The sequence below is a fragment of the Larimichthys crocea genome, chromosome XXII (assembly GCF_000972845.2).
Source record: "Larimichthys crocea isolate SSNF chromosome XXII, L_crocea_2.0, whole genome shotgun sequence".
Lineage (NCBI taxonomy): Eukaryota > Metazoa > Chordata > Actinopteri > Sciaenidae > Larimichthys > Larimichthys crocea.
The window spans coordinates 16,813,441-16,833,049 of NC_040032.1; the positions used below are offsets into that span (position 1 = coordinate 16,813,441).

At 37.8% G+C, this 19,609-nt stretch overlaps 1 protein-coding gene across 7 annotated transcripts in view; it reads left to right on the forward strand.

Moving 5' to 3' along the window:
• LOC104934384 (RNA-binding protein Musashi homolog 2) overlaps positions 1–5,870 on the forward strand; it is a 235,498-nt gene extending 229,628 nt beyond the window's left edge. For 6 of the 7 annotated variants that reach the window (XM_019268787.2, XM_010750052.3, XM_010750036.3 and 3 more), the window contains one exon: positions 46–5,870. In XM_019268787.2, coding sequence (XP_019124332.1) covers positions 46–87 — 42 coding nt within the window. In that variant the 3' untranslated portion in view covers positions 88–5,870. Of the gene's footprint in view, positions 1–42 lie in introns of all 7 variants that reach the window. The other variant, XM_019268784.2, reaches the window with a different exon arrangement.
• Positions 5,871–19,609: the final 13,739 nt, after the last annotated feature.

The window sequence follows — 19,609 nt, forward strand, 5'->3', positions numbered from 1 at the left end:
TCTAATGTTGTTGTTGTCCTTTTTTCTTTCTTTATCGCCCAGCAGAGTATATCTGGTGGCCCAGGAAAGACAGGACGAAGTTTCTAATTGGCTTTGTGTGCAGGTGATGCTATCCAACTTCAAGCACTACAGCATCACCAAGGCAAAAAGAACGAAAGTCGGAACCATATGAAGAAGAAAAGAAAACGTTAGTCATCTCAGAAAAATAACAACTGCTGTACTATAATCCAAACCTCCTATAACTTTACAACCTGGTTTGGTATGATGTTTCACGTCGATTTCATTCACCTATTTCCTTCCTCTGTTTAGCTTTTTCGTTTCGATTTAGGTTTTTAGGAAGTCATTTTCGTTTTAACCTTGAGTTTTGTGTCATTTTATTTTATCTTCCAGTATATTTGTGTAAATGGATTTTTTCGTTTTTTTGAAGTACGGGGGTCATAGCCAAGAATATCTGCAAGTCATGTCTTCATCTTTGTATCGGTTAGTGTAAAGGAGAAACGATTGGATGTTCCAGTCTTTCCGCAAAAAAAGAAGCTCAGTGTGGAGAGACAGAGAAAAAAAATAATAAATTTTAAGGAAAATTTAAAGAGGGTATCTAAGTAATAAATCTTAGTAGCTGTTTTATTTCTTGTGATGTCTCATTGTTAACCATAATTACCTATTTTTGGGCAATACAAAGAGGACTCCAATATTTTTATGGTCCTTTTTTATAAGTGTTGTTTTTGTTGTTTAGAAATATATATATATGCTATAACAAATTTCATATAACTACATTGTGAATTCAAACTTGAGAAAAAGAAATGTAGCTGTACATATTATTCCAGTCACTGCATATAACCAACTCAGTGAGAGAATAGCATATTTTTGTGATGGTGTGTCAAAAGAACATGTTATAGCGTGTGAATAGAAGAAAAAAGCTGTAAACAGTTATTATTATACGTTTTTCTGCTGGAAGACGGTATAATGACCCCAGAGACAAACAGAACACACTTGCTCTGTAAATACTGAAGCTGAATAATTTTACAAAGTGTCATACCAGCAAATTTACAAACGGTGAGTTAAGTCAACACAGTTTTAAGAAATAATAATAATAACAATAAAAAAAAAAGAGCCTGATTGGTATCTTTTTTTGTCTAACTGTTAAGATATCAGTATCATTTCAAAGAGAGAGAGAAAAAAAAAAGATGATTTAATCCAAAGCACACTGTACTTAGATGTGAAGATTAGAACTTGAACCAGGCATTTTACAGTGCTCTGTGCATCCTGACACTTTTATACTCTTGAGAGGAACTTGTTAGTTGTATGTTATTGTTTGTTTCATCCTGCTTGTTCCTGATTCATTTTTGGAACACAATATCTGGGCTCTGTGCTAGAGCCTTTAATAATGTAATGCTTGTTCTTCTGAATCAGTTCTTTTTTGAATGAATTAGGAAAGTAAACATTTTGATACCATACCTCAGCCTTTGTGAGTTCTATTGTGGAATCATTGGCAGGTTTAATTTATTCTAGTGGCAAAATAACTGAAAAACACTGAAAGGTAATAAAGCGAGTAATCATTGCACTGTGAGTAGTAAAGTACAGGCCATTTTTTTCCTATTTGCACATGTATATGTTGGCTTTTTAAAAAAAAAAAAAAAAAAACGGCCCTGTGCTTTGGGATAGTATGAAGGATGTTGGGGTTAATGTATTCTCGACTAGACAAACACTTCAGAGTTTTGAGGTGAGTTAACAGCTTGGGAAATAGTGACTGATATGTTGCAGTGTACACTTGGATTTCTTTATATATTAGACCCATGTCTCATCTAAAGATATTTATACAGGGTCAAAAGATGACACTGAATTATTCACTTATCTGTCGCTGCACCAGGTTTTACACAGTATGTGTGGTTAATGATTTTACTCATGACAAACATTTAATAATAATATGCTCCAGAGTGCAGTCCAGTTTTTAAAGTCACTGATGGAATGAATGGTGTGTATTCTGATAATACTTTACCTGCTGCAGGTGTATTTTGTTGTTGTTTTGTTTATTTCATTTTACCCACTTCTTGTCTCATTTCTTTGATTTCGAAACAACCAGGTAAAGAAATATGCTGGATACTTCTAAAGTAAATGATATGGAGGTGTGATCAAGTAATAATTTAAAGAATAAAGAAAAAAAAACCCTTGTAATGTTCAAATGTAAAAGAAAAAATAAGAAATACAAAACTATAAAAAAAAAGAAAGATGCTTCTTTGCTGATTTCAAGTTTAATCAGAGTTTTATTGATACTTTGTGGTTTATATATTAATAATTGTAATATACTATTAAAATGTACTGTGCATCCATTGCTTTCTCTCTTTCCATTCCCCATCCTCAGAGATCCTACTTCTTTTGTTGATCATTCATGTATTTCATTAGTGTGTAAAGAAATCACAGTTAACTTGTAAACAGAGTGCTGTCTTTGATACCAGTGTAGTGGTCTTTGTTGTTCTCCCTTGCTCTACCTCTCCTTTCTCTCATATTTATCCCTCTCCCTCTCGCGCTCTTTTTCTATCTCCTGTAATTACAAAGTAGATGTTATATAGGACTCATTAATATAATACTTGTAGTGAATAGTGGATTTAGGACCAGTCAAGGTAGACCTTTCTCTAAATGATCATGTTATTCTGAGATTTGCAGACAATTATTTTGATAGAGGTTCATTGTAATTTATTCCCTGTATGTTTGACTCTTTTTTTTTCTTTCTTTTTTTTTTTTTTTGGTTTTTGCCACTCTCACATGGTTTCAGCTAACCAAAGCTCTCATGGATGAACAATAGAGAAACAGTTGCTGTAAAGATGGAATTGTTCACAAGGCATTATTTGGATCCCCACCCTTGAATGTTTTAAAAGGGGTGTGCCATACTACCTTAAATGCTAATGCTAGATATGCAAAACTTATTTTTTGTTCGTTTTTGGATTATTTTTTAAGAGGGGACACAAGCTATAATCATGGACAAAGATTTTATGTAAAAATATATTTCATATTTTTTTAAGACATACCAATGATTACCACAATAGTCATAATATCAGTCATAGTGCTGTTAAAAGAACCTGTTAATGTTTGTACACTTCCCTGGTGCCTCTGGCACAGATATTTTTTAGAAAATACTGTGTTCGATCACTCAAAACTTTTATCAATAATTCTAATAATCTTAGATTCTGGGAACTAGTTTTTCTTTTAAACCGTTACCAGTGTTGATCACATGCATTGACATTATAGAGGCATTACTGTAGAAATTAAACAGAAAACCTCTGGCTCCAGAGGAATATTAGCAGGTGTTAAAGGATGATTTGTGTATCAAAGCTGATTATTAGATGGTTAAATTCATGCGCCGACATTGGACCAGCTCTTCCCCCCCAAAAGCTGTGTTTCATTGCTAAGCTAAATGAGAGCAGAAAAGATTATATTAAAAACTTGAATTTAAATGCTCAAATTACCATGTCAAAGCATGTCCACAATTCAAACCTGTCGGATTTACACAGGCAGCTGTGTTTCAAGCAAAAAAAACAAACTTATTATAAACAAGCCAATTCAATTTAGGAGCTCAAGCTGTGTTCACACTCCAGCCACAGATTGAGTATAATTTCAATAAAACATAATTTAGGTTTTATATCAGTTATTTTACCTCATGCAGTCTTAAATTGAATACTGTCACGTTAATAAATAACATTAGAGTCCTGTCGTTCTTCACGTCCAGTATAGACTGTCAAAACACATACAGTATGTACAGTAATGGCAGCTTGACGCTAATTGATAAATTATTCCAATGAATGAAAAGCAAGTATAGAGGACGTTGTATTGTTTGAAACTAGGCAAAATGTGGAATTATTGAATAGAAATCCTAAAATGTCCATGTGTTTATTGTAAAATGACTGGATGAATTGGAAAAATCTGTTTTTTCCCCAAAACTATAAGAAAACTAAAAGTAATTTATGTGAAAAATCACAAGTATTAATGCTTATGTTCACCTCATTTGCACATTTTAATGTTAAAAAGTGTACCAACTTACGTGTGCTAGTTAAGTTTTATTCTGACATGATAAAAGAAAGTGTTCCCCCCCCGGTTCATTTGCAGCGTCGTCTCTTGAATTTATCTAAATATTTTATGAAATAATAAACTATGAGTCAAACCACCTACAAACCGATACAAGAAGCTCATTAGGGGGCTGCAGTTTATTTCCAATTTTGCTGCCGTCTGATCTGAAATAAAAAAACAACAACAGTGCAACAAGTAGAAAATCTATTGCTTTGTTTCACTGTTGCAGCACCCGGTCGCTCTTGGATTATAATTAAACTGAAAAATAACAAGTTGAAATGGCTCATTTTTGATTACCCAATAATAAGAATTGACTCTTCCATTGTTTTGTGATCCTGTAGCTTGGACTTTAAGGTAGCATGGCTCTGTTGCTGTAATTTCATTTTATCTCAAACTGACAGCAGTTTACAGCTGATGAATGTTACACATCTTAGTAGACTAGCTTATCCATTTTGGGGAGAGGGGAGGGGGTCTTGGTTTAAGAAAAAAAAAAATAATCAAAAAAGAAAAAAAGTCAACCTGGAAGGTGTTGACATTTGTAGTGTACTACCGTATCCATTTAAACTTGAATCTTGAGGCAAGTGCTAGGCAATGGCCAAACAATTTATCCCATCCGCTCTGGGGGAAAAATCCCACCCTGAAACCACACGCACTTCTGAGATTTCTGTCGTCTGGGATTCAAATCTTGTTTTATGAATATGAACAACTGTCTCCCAGAAGCTGAGACATCACACAAGGACTGTTTTCAGGCCTCTGCTCCATTTCCAATTAATTAGACTGACTTTTAAGGCTCATTGACCGTTCTTGAGCGTTTATACCCAAAAGAGGCTTATTCATAGTGGTGCTAATGGTTTTAAACCAGACAATGTGCCCTTATCTCTGAGAGATACTGGATACTGTCACAGTGACCACAAAGTTAGTCTCCCGGTCCACAAAGTGACTCACAGTAAACAGCACCATTTATAGCCTCGGCTCTCGTTTCAGGATATAACAAAGATCGCTTCATGTTCACAAATCTCGACTGAACTCTTTAAGGTGACAGAAATGGCACAAGTTTAACTGTAGTGTCGTGTTTTCGGGTGAATTTCCCCTTTCAAGTCCAAACCATCGCCATCTCACCCATGCTCATGATTAAATACACACACACAGTTTGCAGTATATATGTTTATAGATGAATATATACTTGCAAGTTTCACCCATTCAAACTGATGTTAGACTGGAGACCTCAGCTGTATACAGAATATCCCTTCACGCAGCTCACACCACAGGTTCACGTAGTCGAGCCGTCATTATTAAGCTTAAGTTCACCAACACGAGAGTTCACCCCTGGTGTGTTGTCGAGTTTGGAGCAGACCGCATGGCCTAAGAGGGGAGCCTGGGAGCTCTCCAGACCGCATGGACGGCAGTGCGAGGCTCTGCTGTGCTTCCATGTTTCTGCAGGCTGAGCACAGAGCTCTCTTCACTGCTGTCTGCCCATTCCTAACACTTGCCCCTTTTTTTTATGTTAACCGACTTTTTATGGCGAGAGACAGACAGACTTGACTGACATCTGAAAGCATCTTTCAGGTTATCATATGGCTTGCTTAAGCCCTGTTGTAAAATATACTAAAAAAAATAATAAATAATAATAATAATAATAATAAAAATGGATGGGGGTCTCTCACATATCAAATGTGGAAAGTCTAATTTTATATTTGTATTTTCAAATAATAATATTGACAAAAAATGTCTGTGAAAGGTTTCCATCCTCTACTGTGGTCCAGAAATTGATGTGTCTGTCTGGAAAATAAATAAAATAAACTGAATTGTTATATTACTTGTTTTCACTGTTTCATTGTATTTTTTTTTTAATTTAAATATATATTTGCTAAAGATGGAACAAAAAAAAAAAGATCTGATCTAATATTTATCACATTTAATAATAGTAGGGAACCATTATATTCACTCTCCATACTGTTTAGCATCTGCTGACATCCCATAACTGGATACTGACACAAGACTGTTGTGTGTATATTCTGTTTATTACAAACAACAGGAGGTGGTTGTTGTTTTTTTTCATTCCACATTTTCACTCGACCACACACTCAGCATATCTGCACCGAGATCCTTTAAGGTCACTCATAAGTCAGCAGGATTAATAGAGTCTGAGCATTAAGATGCATTTTGAAAGAGAGAGTCAGGGGTGGGGGTGGTTGAACAAACAAGAGCTGGCGTGTAATTCTGCTGCCCCTCAGTGGTCTCTCGCAGCGTCAGGGATAGAAGATTCAGCACGGGGCATCCACCACCACCACCGGTGCTTTATTTTTTTTTCATTCAGCTGTGTCACATGGAGAGCATCAATATTAGCTGAGGCTCAGCGTCTAAACGGCTGAGGATGTGATGAGTAGATGAGCAAACAGGCTGCTGCATGACAGGCCCCCCCCTTTTTTTAGAGAGCTGTGCACCGGTGGAGAAACCGCCACATAAAGTCTGAGAGAGTTAACATTTCATGTGTTTGCCACATTGTGATTAGTTCTGGAGAATTTCATTTTAGATGCCAGAAACAAAAGGGAAAAAAAAAAAAAATCTGATTGTGAGTCATGTTTCTGAGGAGAGCCAGAAGAATGAAGAAGAATGGAAATGTTGGAATAATTCCTGCTTCATGACATAAACAATAACTTCTCTCTTGTGTTTCCTCAGAAGTGACTCAAGTATGTTGGCCTACTTTATGCCTCAGATGAATCATAATTATGATTCTTCAGCAGGTCCCAAATATCTTTTGTGCTGTTAAACACAATATTCCTGTTGCATTGGTAGGGTTTTTCAAGGATCAGGATTTTTTTTTTAAGGCGGCACGCTTGTCAGGTGAGACCAACAGTCTGACAGCTTCATCACTCATTCAGACAAGGTGATCTATAACTCTGACTGAGATCAATACTGTTGTTGCCCGGCTCTGTTTTTCAGAGCCGAGGCACGAGACGTTTAGATCTCTCAGCAGCCATGTTTGTGTTCTGTGTTTGTGTAATGGGTGCGATGATGATCCGATTGGCAGTCTGGACTATTGTCTCACTTTTACAGAAGCTTGCTTTTGAACACTGACAGACCAGTGTGGAGCCTGGTTATAAGGTATGTGCATGCATAACATACAAACATCTGCAGCCAGTCGAATGTGTTTGGATGCAGATGGTTTTTTGGTTAAATTGTGATCTGCACCAGTTTGGTCCAGATCCTGATCACTAGCAGAAAAATTCATCAAACAGTTGATGCTCACTCTCGTCTGTATTTTTTTTTTTATCTTGCAGGCCTAACTGGTTGACCTTTCCAGTCCACCTGTTTTTAATTAAGTGCTAATTAAAAGTGCCATTACGATCAGACAGCTCGACACTTATCGGCCCTTAAATACAAGGATTCAGGTCTTTGGTGGAACACTGCAAGACAATCAGCAGTCATTATGGGAGCTAAATGTCAGCTCACAGCAGAGAAGGGGATGATGTTATTAATCTGTGCAGCCAAAGTTTGTTTTAAAGTTAAAATATTGTGAGTTATATTTGAGTAGCAGGGCCTACACTATGAAACTGTATCACCTATATTCATCTTTATCATCTATATCACCTATAAACTGAGGAGGAGTTACCACAAAAAGATATCAACGTCATAAACATGTCTGACTGCACTTTAAACCACATCATTTTTTACATTTTTATGACTTGATATTTAACCATAAACACTGTCCACCCACTTTTGACTGGCAGCATACATCCAGCGACACACAAATACATACATTTCACCAAATACGAGCGCGTCAGGCAGCATGTCACCAGCTCGTTTGATGGCCTCACCTCATACCAGCGGCTCTGTGTATATTTCCCATGGGCTAGTGCTAACAGGCTGAATGTGACAGCTCCTGGCAAACACAAACAAGCCGCCGTGTGCAGAAAATGCCACTGTGAGGATGCAGCACGGTAACAACGGCTCCGGCCCCACCGTGGAGATGTAATGAAGACGTGGTGGTTCAAGAGGCGCTTCCTCTGCTGCCACATCCGTGTGCGTCAGCCTGAAAAAGCAAGGGGGAGAGAAGCTGAAGAATACCTGGCTGCCATGCATATTCATGAAGTGATGGTGGGGCAGCAGGACACTCACAACCCCCATCCTCAGCCTGCGAGGACACCTCAGGGCCCTCAGCATTTATTAACAGTAATTAAGAGCTAGTCTGAGATGCCTGCATGTTTAATTGCCAATTACAGGTAGGTTAGATGTAGATGAAAATGACAGCTATTTATATAATACATCAGCCTAAATAATCAAGTTTATACCTTGAAAAAAGGGGAATGGAATGAAAGGTTGGGAAGCATCCAGGATCCTCACACAAGCCTGGCATTGTAGGAATTCAAGTGTAATAATGAGCAATGTTCAATGGATATGCACTTAATTTTATGTGCATCACTAAATTATCTCCCTGCACAGCCATGTAATGGTTGCTCCTCTTTTGAAGCGGAAAATTTTTTTGACAGAGCTGTGTAATAGAGTCAATAGTTGATGGGAAGACTGCTGTGGATGGGGAGATGAGGCACTCAGGTGGCTGTTTCCTCCCAGACTGCAGGCCTAATGTAGCCTTTGGCATGGAAATTGACGTGACATTGATGGGCACTCTCCCGCCGGCAGAGAGTCATGCGCCTGCACAGCCTTCCAATTCACTAATAATTGCTGATTAAAAACTAGTTAAGAGTCCATGAAAACTCAAATGTGCATTAACCAAATGACCTTCTGGGAATGGCAAATAGTCTGCAGCCAAGAACGCAGACAGCTTCATATGTGGAACTGGTCCCTGGGTTGTTTTGTTTTTTGAGAAGGTGGAGATAAAAAAAAACAAATGGAAGCATGTCGCGTGGGAGTTTCCTCTATCTTCACTTTATGTTTCAGAAATGGTTCCAGAGCCCGTGTGACCTTTTCACTGAGTCTGTCAATCTAAATAAACACTTTGAGATAATCCTAAATTATAATCAGGAACATAATCCGATGGATCTAAAAGTCTAAAAGAAAACAAAACCAGGAAATTAAGATTGATTGTTTATAGATTGTAGAGTCAATTCATTAGCTGTAGATGACATTAATAAATTAAAATTAGGTTTTAAATGCCTACATAATTTTGAATTACTTTATTTTATAATGCGATTACTTTGAGTTTTACAACTCCAAAGAATGAGATCAATGTAATCCTATTAGTCTGATATGTTTCATTATTGCCCAGATATAAATTACGCTGGAGTCTAAAAATTAGCAACTAAAAGTTCCATGTGGTGACCGTTGACATGTTGTTTTCCCAATTTATATAATATTTGGTTGATTTTATCACATACAAGTTTAACAGAATGGAAATGGAATTTTAAAACCTTTGCAGGCTCTTACTCTTTCAGAAAAGACACATGCACTCGCACTCTTATTTAAAATCCAAGTAATTATCGCCTCAGTATTTCGACTGTATGTAGCCGACAGCATAAAAAGCAGAGGAGGCCACGCGCTAACTGACTCAGAAAATTCACATATTGTGTCCCTCTTTTTCTCTCATATTATCCACCAGATGAGGCATTACATGCTTACAAAGGCCATCAGTTTTGGCCCAGATCACAGAGGATGCAGCTGTCTGTTCATTGTTCATCATTATTGTCTTCATGGATCTGATGCTCCAGAATCAATAGCTGCCTTAGAGCAAACTAGTGAGCAACAGACTGCACTGTAGAAGCAGGCGAAAGTGTCAATTATTTCTGGAGGACAGAGCAAAAATATCAAGTAAATGCAAAATGGGTTGGGGAGTCGATGGGATCATTACCAATGCATTAATGAATCCTTGGCTTGGTGCTGCAAATCTTCAGCTTTTAAAGCCTGTAGTGTGTTGTTTGGAAAAAATATACCTCCAGTACAGAGTGAGATTTCAGTCCATGTCCTCCCTGTGCAACGGAGAACTATTATGACAGCAATTAAATTAATGAGTGATGAATGTGTATGTAGGTAGGTGTTGGACTGTTTACTGGCAACAGGTCAAGAGGCCTGCTAAATTTAATATTGTTCAGTAGAACAGCTAGAGTGTGTGTCACTAACACAGTCTGACATCTTATGTCAAAATGTTTCCCAGTGTTACACAACATCCTCGTGCTGATTACTTTTCAACATTAACCTTCTTATTTAAATGGCGCAGACCTCCACCAGTAAGTGCAGTTAATTAATTAGCCAAAGGAAAGGGATGATGTTGTTATTCATCTGTGGAGCCAAAGTTTGTTTTAAAGTTAAAATGTGGTGAGTTATATTGCAGCAGCAGGGACTACACTATGTAATTGTGTCACTTATATTCGTATTTATCATCCATATCATCTATAAACTGAAGGTGGTTATCACAAAAAGGTATAAACATGTCTGAATGCGATAATTTCTTACATTTTTATAATATTTTTTTACATTTATGTTTCCTGATATTATACCAAAAACACCACTTTTGTTACCAGGCAGCATGTCACCAGCTCATTTGATGGCCAGTGGCTCTGCCCCAAAACAGGCTGCCAAAAAAGTCCAAAAATAACTCTGCAGACAGTATTATTTGCAATGTTATTTGAGAAACCACAACACATATATACACACACACACACACACACACACATACATATATATATATATATATATATATATATATATATATATATATATATATCTATATATATATATTATATATATAATATAATATATACATATATATATACATAGTAGGGTCAGCACAGGTGTTTCCAATGATGCTAATTAATGTGCCGTTCCATTTATGGTAGCGTAGCCTTTCCAGTGAACCGACATGCACCATAGCAGCACCCTGACCCTGTTTGACCTGAATGGAATGGAGCCTTAATTAGTATAATTGATCATGTAACCTGTGTTTACCCTACTATTTCATGTCAAAATGGCTGCTGTGAAAAAGGGTCCTATGAAACATTTTCAATCTTAGCCAGTATAAACTACAACATCCTGTTTTGACCCGAGCCGAATTTTCAAGTTTCAAACCAACTTATCATGTTAAAACAAAAACTTTGTCCGTATGCTGTTATAAAAAACAAAATTATTCTTGCTTGAAAAAGAAAATATGTTCAATTCAAACAATTAAAACATTTTTCTTCATGTGAAGGGCCCCCAGAATATCAAGCGAGACACCGTCCGATATCAGGTAAAGAGCCACATCACAGCACAGCGTAATCCAGCTGTGATCAAAAGATGAGGCTACTTATGTTGTTGTTATGATGCAAACATTACCGTGCTGCCTCTGGAGCTGTAACCTACCAGGAACAAAAAGCATGTCTGCCGGTTAACGCGGTCATACGTTATCAGATAAAAGACGATTCGTGTGAAATTTGGAGTAATTTGACACGATATCTGTTGAGAAATACACCAGAGATTTCAAAGGCAAGGTCAAACTCAAGGTCATTTTTATATCTCATCAGGAAAATCTGATAATAACAGATAAAATACATTAAATGTGTGTTATATACCTATGAATTAAGTCATAAATAATAGACAGCAGCTGCATAAACTGCAGCAGAAATACACCTAGACCTGTGCTACGAAACAATTGAATAAACAGTAGTTACAGCTTAATGGCAGTATGAAAGAAAGGTGATGTAGTTTATGTTTTTTTAAGTAGTTTTTTTGTGGATGGGAAGAGCAATAGGCAATTCCAAGCCATACTTTGCTTTTTTTAAAGCGTTTTTTCCCCCCACTGAGTGTGTGTGTGCGTTTAGACAACACATACTCTTATCAATCTCTGCACAATAACAGAAAACAATTTGCTAATGTTTTGAAAATAGCTTTCCTTCCCCTGCTCCAGCATTGAGAGATGTATGCACAATTTCATAAACACAATCAGTGCGCTGAATGGCGGCACTGATATTCTGAAAAAAAGAAAAAAAAATCTCATTATTGTTCCTGAGCTATGGAAAAACAGTCAATGGCCCATATCACACAAAAAAATGCCCCCCCTTCCTCCATCTCTCCATCCCTCCTCCATCCTCCTCCTCCACAGCAGCCCAACAGCACCAACACAAAGCTTAATTCCACCTAGCAGCAAACAATATGCAGCAGAGAATATTACTGATGACCAAAAAAAAAGAAATCATCAGCGGGCCAGCTGCACATGCCACAGTCTTCACAAGGCGTCACTGGAGGCTCTGCTGGTGAGATCGTGTGAATGCACCACCAGCCACATTGTCTCATCATGTATTGTATGGTTTTCGATATTTTATGCTGTGGTACTTTCAGTACAGTTGGTCTGCGTCATGTCTGATTTCAATAATTCAATAAATCTGGTTCTCCTTAGTGCAACAGCCGAAGAGGTGATGTGACCTGTGTCACAGTATCTGCCTGTATATATGGATTTCCAGTCTTTTACAACTCTTCCCCTCACTCATAAACAGGTATCCTGAAGAGTGGCCACGGAGGAGTGCATGTAAGCAGGAAGTGAATGATCGGTCATGTGGGATTACATGCATAGAGTGTAAGTAAGTGGTGTTTGCGACTTGACATACTAGAAGCAGGGACATGCTGAATATATGGACAGCCGCAGTGATGGATGATGACGGTCCGGTGCATAATCAAAGCGTATGTATCAGGACTCCACAACACTCCTGTGCAGCTTTCATGGTCCCCAGAGGATGAATCCATCTGACTTTAGTGTGACTTGAACTGAACTTGTGGTTCAGAGTGAAATGTCTGAACAACAATGAGATGAACTGCCGTGAAATCTGCTACAGATGGTCGAGGTCACTGCAAGACAAATACTCATGACTGTGGTGATCCCCTGACCTTTCATGCAGCGCCATCATGTTGTCCAAATTTCACTTACACATTAATATTCTCAAAATTATTGACATCCCTGGTTAGTCCCCTCTTGGATGCTCTTCCAGTTTATAAAACATGACCAAGTGCTTTCTAGAGAAACGGTTCCCAACCTTTTTTCCTAAGGGACTCTTTTTCTATCATTGCGTAATATATTATATTTCATATTACATAACAGAACAGCTTAACAACTGATAAATTGTACAATTATCCCAAACAGTGAACGCAATATGTTTGTGTCAAACGAGCAATTTGGATGCATTTTTAACAGATTAGTTCCTGTGAATATTGCATCAGGGGTGATTTCTTATGAACTTGTATATAATTCTTTCTTATTCGTTTGACGTACTTTTTCATTCCCTACAATCTGATATTAATAGGCTTCTTTTTTTTTGGGACAAATTCAGTGTTTTCTTCTCATTGTTCTCTGAGCCCATTGCTTGTTTTAACTGCATACTTTTCTAATGCCGGATGAGGCTGTTTAGCAGAGAGTGAAGACTGTTGTGTTTAGGTCTTTCTTCACAGAAATGGATGAAATGCTCCCTATGTCCTACTCTCTCTCTCTCTCTCTCTCTCTCTCTCTCTCTCTCTCTCTCTCTCTCTAATGCTTTCCAATGCTTTCATTGATGGCACCCTGGGAGCAGTTGGTGGTTTGGTACCTTGCTCAAGGGCATCTCTCCAGCTACCAGTCCACCTTCTATACACTGGTCCATACTGGACTTGAACCAGCCCCCCTTCCGGTTCCTAAGCCAAATCCCTGCTAGCATGTAGCTCATCCTTGCCATAGACAGTATAAAATATGGACACAGTATCCATGATTGGTCAGGTTTTAAAAGAGCCTTTGTGAAGCACAGAGTGTGGCTGCCTTTTTGTCCTGCTTCTGCCACCTCCTGGCTAATCCAAAAATGGGCAAAGACGTACAGCATGGGTGGAGCTGAGGCGGGCTGAATAAAGCCCGGTTGTTCAAACAATCCACTTGTAACGGTGCCTACCTGCCAATCAAAGCGACCATGCTGTTAATTATGCATAACTTTAAGCCTTAATATAATTTGAACAGGTGAGTTATATAAAAATTCACCCTCAGTACAGTTGTCATGAACAGGGAAATTAATTTGTACCAGGCTGTAAACATGTTTATTGCTCCTGTAAAGTTGGACATTTTAACATGGGGGCTTATGAAGACTGACTTTTTCTGTAGCCAGCCTCAAGTGGCTGTTTGAGGAACTGCAGTTTTTGGCACTTCTGCATTGGCTTCACTTCACAGTCACAGAGGTTGCCGCTTGGTCCATGCAAATAACCTCAGCGGTTTATTTAACATAACATAGCTCTCAACATCGTGGTGGACAGGCTGGAAACATTATTTAGAAAAAAGTTTTTAAAATATAAATGTGTATAAAATGAGCTGTAAACACAGAAATATGAGCTATGTACTTTACTTTAATCTGCCCCTGGTACAATGTGATTTCACAGTCTGCTAAAGCCTTTTGAGCCCTTGGACCTTCCCTCACTCGGCTGATGTTAATTAAAGTCTGCGAGGGTTCAGTGTTTTAAGGCTCATGGTGAACATTGGGAGTGGGCCTGCAGTATTTATGTTCTTTGAACCATGATGTACATCAGATCAGCTGCAAACTCTGGCAAGTACTTGAGTCTGACATTTGATGATGTAAGGTTTATGGTGATCATCGCAGATCACTAAATGTCAGGGACTGTCTGCTCACAGTTGATATATTCATCCCAGAAAGCAGGAGATGCACTCGGATGATACACTGCTCCTGGTTTCTGTCCCTGTCAAGAATGAACAGCATGTAAGGACTCATCAAAAACGTGTGAGGGCTTTCAATAGAAAAACTGTTCCATAAAACACTTCTTGACCTGCACAACTGAGAAATGTCATATATCACGTGTCTGACAGTTGTGATTTTACAAAACCAAACCAAAAGCAAATGGAGGAAGAAGATTACAGATTACTGAGCAATGTCGCACAAATGTGAAGCCTGATTAATAGACGCGCAATTACACAAGGCTTCAGAGAAACTGGCCATTTAGTGTCACATCTGACATTTTGTGCCATGGAGCAGATTCATTTTAAAGAGCCTCATTCAAGCAAATGTGTTTTCTGTATTAAATCCTTCATCCTGCAGCCAAAACAGAAGCGACAGAGTTTAGATGTTAATGTTGTGTTAATACAATCAAATCTACCATTTTTTAACCTGACTTTAATCAATTATTGGGCAAATATTATTTTTTTTGTCATGGAAGTTACTACTGTACTGACATACAATACAATACAATTTTGAGGTACTTGTATGTTAAGTGAGTATTTCCATTTTGATGTTACTTTATCACAGTTTTTACGGTAAAAAAAACTAAACTGGCAGCTGTGGTTGCTATAATGAATACAGTAAATGAATTTAATATTGTGGTGAAAGGATATTAGTACTGTTTCACGTTCAGGTTGGAGTTTCATTCCTTATTATACTGTATAAATAAAAACATATTCCATCAAAAGAAATGCTGTTTTGCCATATAATTGACATGGAAATACCATATTACATATAAAATAAAGGTTTTGCCATGAAATATTACTTATACTCTATTTACTTTTATTGCTATAGTTACTGGTTCATTCTCAGATTGATATTTTATATATAAATCATAATAAACTGATAAACTATAATGCAATGTTTAAGCTTAAACCAGTGTATCCCAACTTATACATACAGTGTCTACACATACTAAAAATCCACATGAATTTCACATGTACAAAATCACATGTGATTTGCATATGTTAAACATACTTTGCACATGGGAACATGGTTTTCGGAACATTTACATTGTATAAGGTGTGAAGCCCATGTCGATTCCCATGTGCCGTGACTTCCACATGTGGTAATTGCTTTTCAATGTGTGTGTGTCGACGTGTGAAAATCATGTGGTTTTTCTGTAAGGGTAGTTGTGGCTCCTTGTCATGGTTTCATTTAAATAACAGTTTGAGGTTCAAGAGGTGAAATTATTAAAGATTAGAGGAAAGAAAAATGAGTACAAACTCATGTAACAGAACTGTTTTTTTCTTCTCGCCTTTCCCATTATCATCTTACAACACCCCAGATTTATCTTGTGACCCAGTGAAGGGGCACCGACCCTGACTTTGGGAACCACTGGACTAAACTACTACTGCTACTGTTACTGCTGATGCAATATAATGATGTTGTGTAATTTAACACTAGAGGGGTCATTTTTGAAAATACTTTTGATTTAACTAAATACTGTTACTAATATGTGTATACTTAAGTACAGTAAGGTTTTGAATGCTTGTATTTTGGTGGTATGATTATAGTCTGTTCGGTGTGAGTTTCAAAGTTATAATGTGTTCATTTATTTCACAACACAACACCACGGATGTATACAATCAACTTTTTTGTAGTTCAATAAAAAGTGGATGAATGACATTGAGAACATCTCCTAGGTTGGTGAAATGCTCTTGAGGGGATTACACCTTTTTTCTCTTTTATTGGTTTACATTGCACTGGAAGATCAACTCTTAACTCATCGCTACTTTGTTGATTGTAAGTGACAGAAACGTTCAGTGTATCTGAGCCTTTTATGTAAACTGTGACGTTTTTAAACTGGAATTAAATTCAAATTAAATCGCTGCATTTCTGGTTGTAATGTATTTTTACATTGTGGTATTAGTACTTTTATTGAAGTAAATGATGTGACTACTGAGCGGCACAGTTTCCTCACAGTAAGAAAGTTCCCGGTCCGGCCTTTCTTTGTGGAGTTTGCATATTTTTGCGTCTGCGTGAGTAATCTGACTTTCTACCACAGTCCAAAGACCTGCAGGTTAAAGGTTTAGTGTGTAGGATTTAGTACCACCTTGAGGTGAAGTTGCAGATTGCAACCAAATGAAAACTCCCTCACCTTCTCCTTCCAGACATGTCAGAAAAACAAGCAAAAGTCCAGAACTAGATCATTGTTTGGTTTGTCTGCACTGGGCTACTGTTGAAAAATGGTGGTTCAACATGAGCATTCTGTTAAAATCTTACACCCTTGACCTTGAACACGTGACTTTAAGGTGTGAATGTGAGCATGAATTTTTGTTTGTCACTATGTGTTAGCCCTGTGATGAACAGGTGACTGTCCTGGATATACCACATCAGCTGGGATCAGCCTGTGACCCTGATAAGGATAAACGGCTACAGGAAATGACTTGGACTGATGACTACCACCAGTAGTCAGCTGAATGTCTCAGTAATGGAAGTATGTCAGAGATGGAGATTCATTTACAGACCTCCTTGCAACATAAATATTGTTTGTGATGAATCGAGCTTCACAGGATGTTGTTTTTACTGCTCGTCAAAGTTACTGTAAATTAAATTACAATACAGTTTGAATCAATGTAACTTTTCATACTGGTGACGGAGTGGAAGTCCAGGCCTGATCAGGTATTTTTGTGTATTGTTTATGTCTAATCCACGTCTTGCAGCAGCAGACACATTCAATAGATCTGCTGGATTTTGTGTATTTTAATGACAGTTGGGGTTAGTCTATCTCCACCTCTGTAAGGACATTGATTTGTTTTTCTTTGCCGAAATGAGGTCACCCCACGCTCCATCCTTTTACAGCGGTCCTGGACTGAAGAATTTCGGCGCCCCCTTCAGAAACACCTCAGCCAGAGATGAGCTGTTGCAACAAAGATCAAACCTTTTAGTGACCTTCCAGCACATTGGACAATCTCTCTGAGCACCCAGCACTAACCATCAAGCCCCATGTGGCCTCCATGAAGTACAGAGTAATCAAGAAAGGTAAAATTGAGGGGTTGGCGGTAAACACCGGTTCAATTCCATGGACACAAGGAAGAAAAAAAAAGAAGTGTGTTATGTGTGTGTTTGTGGTGAAAATACGCCACCTGCAGTGTCAACAGCTCCCAGAGTCATCCCAGCAATCACACAACTCTACCATTTACACAGGTGGAAAAACAACATATATATATATATTTGAAGTGGGGTGGATAAAAAGCTTTTCAGTGCTTTATGTGACAGCAAGCGTTTGTTGTTTGGTGTGTATCGACATCAGCTTCAGAAAGCAAGTGTTAAATGTATTTATTTAAGGAATATTAACTAAATTAAGATAATCTAGCAATAAAACATATCAAACTAGTCAGATTTAGATATTATAAATGTATTCATAACATCTGCCTGCTACAGGTCAAAGTTAAAATGAAATATTTCGACAGTCTATTTATGAATACTACAGAAAAAACAGTGATGAAAGCATCTCTTTAGGTTTGCAGTGCCTCAGTGAATGTGTACCAACCGTTCATCCACAAGGGGGCGACTTTGAACAACAATCAGCACCTCTGCTGCTTCACTGATGGGCCAGAAGATCCCAAAGGCCTTCAGATCAAGCTGAGCTCATTATGACCACATGGCTTCCACCAGTGCCGAGCAGCTCAAGTGAGTGTGAACACATCCATCACTGAGCAGGGATGTTTCCTGACATACGCTTTCAAACAGAGACACAGATGTCTGCACGTTTAGCTGTTGTTGTTCTTGTTGTGGGTACTAGTCACCGAAAAGATTTGTTACATTAAACTTTGTGTAATATCTGTTTGATTGTATCCCTGAGAGTTTGACAAACCACTGAAACATTTTCCTCCATGAGACTATTGGTATCATTTGTCAGCGTGCTTCATATTTGGGACATTTTTGTCTCTTGAAATCACATTTCAAGACAAACAAAAACAACATTAAGGCACTGAAACAAATCATTGTGCAACACAAGCTGCTGTGTTCATACTCCAGATATTTATCCTTTATCATAAACAGAGCCGGTCTTAGCTATGGCCAATGTGGGCAGCCGCCCAGGGCGCAGGCTCCGTGAGGGGCGCACGAACGCCCGAGGCGCAAATGTGGCCAGGACCGGCGCTGATCATAAATATCCAGGCTGAACGGGGCAACTAAAAACTACAGACTTACTGGCAACTGGTATATACTCAGTTATTTATAAATCTATTATATAATAGTACATTATATAATAGTACACTTTAATTTATATTAAAATCTATTTAGGCCAAGTTACAAGTAACAGTCCTGGATTAAAAGAAGTCTGATTTAAGTCAAATTAAGAAAATATTTTCAGTGAAAGAATCATAAGATTCACCCATTTCATTAAATTACATTAAATGATTTATTAATATGTAAGTAGATTACTACTATTGGAGCCAGCAGCTCATTTTAAATTCTTTATAAACTGTTTGACAGTTTCTAACAAACTAATTAAGACGATTCTGGCTGCACTTTCAAGCCGTTTTGAAGTCAAATGAAGCCTTTTTAAAGCATCGAATGGATCTTTAAATAAGTATAAAAGGAACATCACTGCAGAAGAAGTATGAAAAATTAAACTTTTTAAATTTGCATCCAAGGATGGAATATTCCCCTTACTGTTCTGGTGGATTTTCATGTTTTGAGAAGAGTTAGGGCTCCATCAAAGACTAAAATGACTTGATATGAGGGAGATTTCTACAGGAAACAAGTGATCATGATTTAAACAGTGAACACACTACCGCATTAAAAGTATTACAACTCTTAAATGTAAACAAGTGCAATATTTCACGCTGAAATATAGAGTAGAAGTGTAACGTGGCAAAAAAGTTAAACTCAAGTAGATTGTGCAGCACTGTTCGTACTGACCATAATACAAGTAC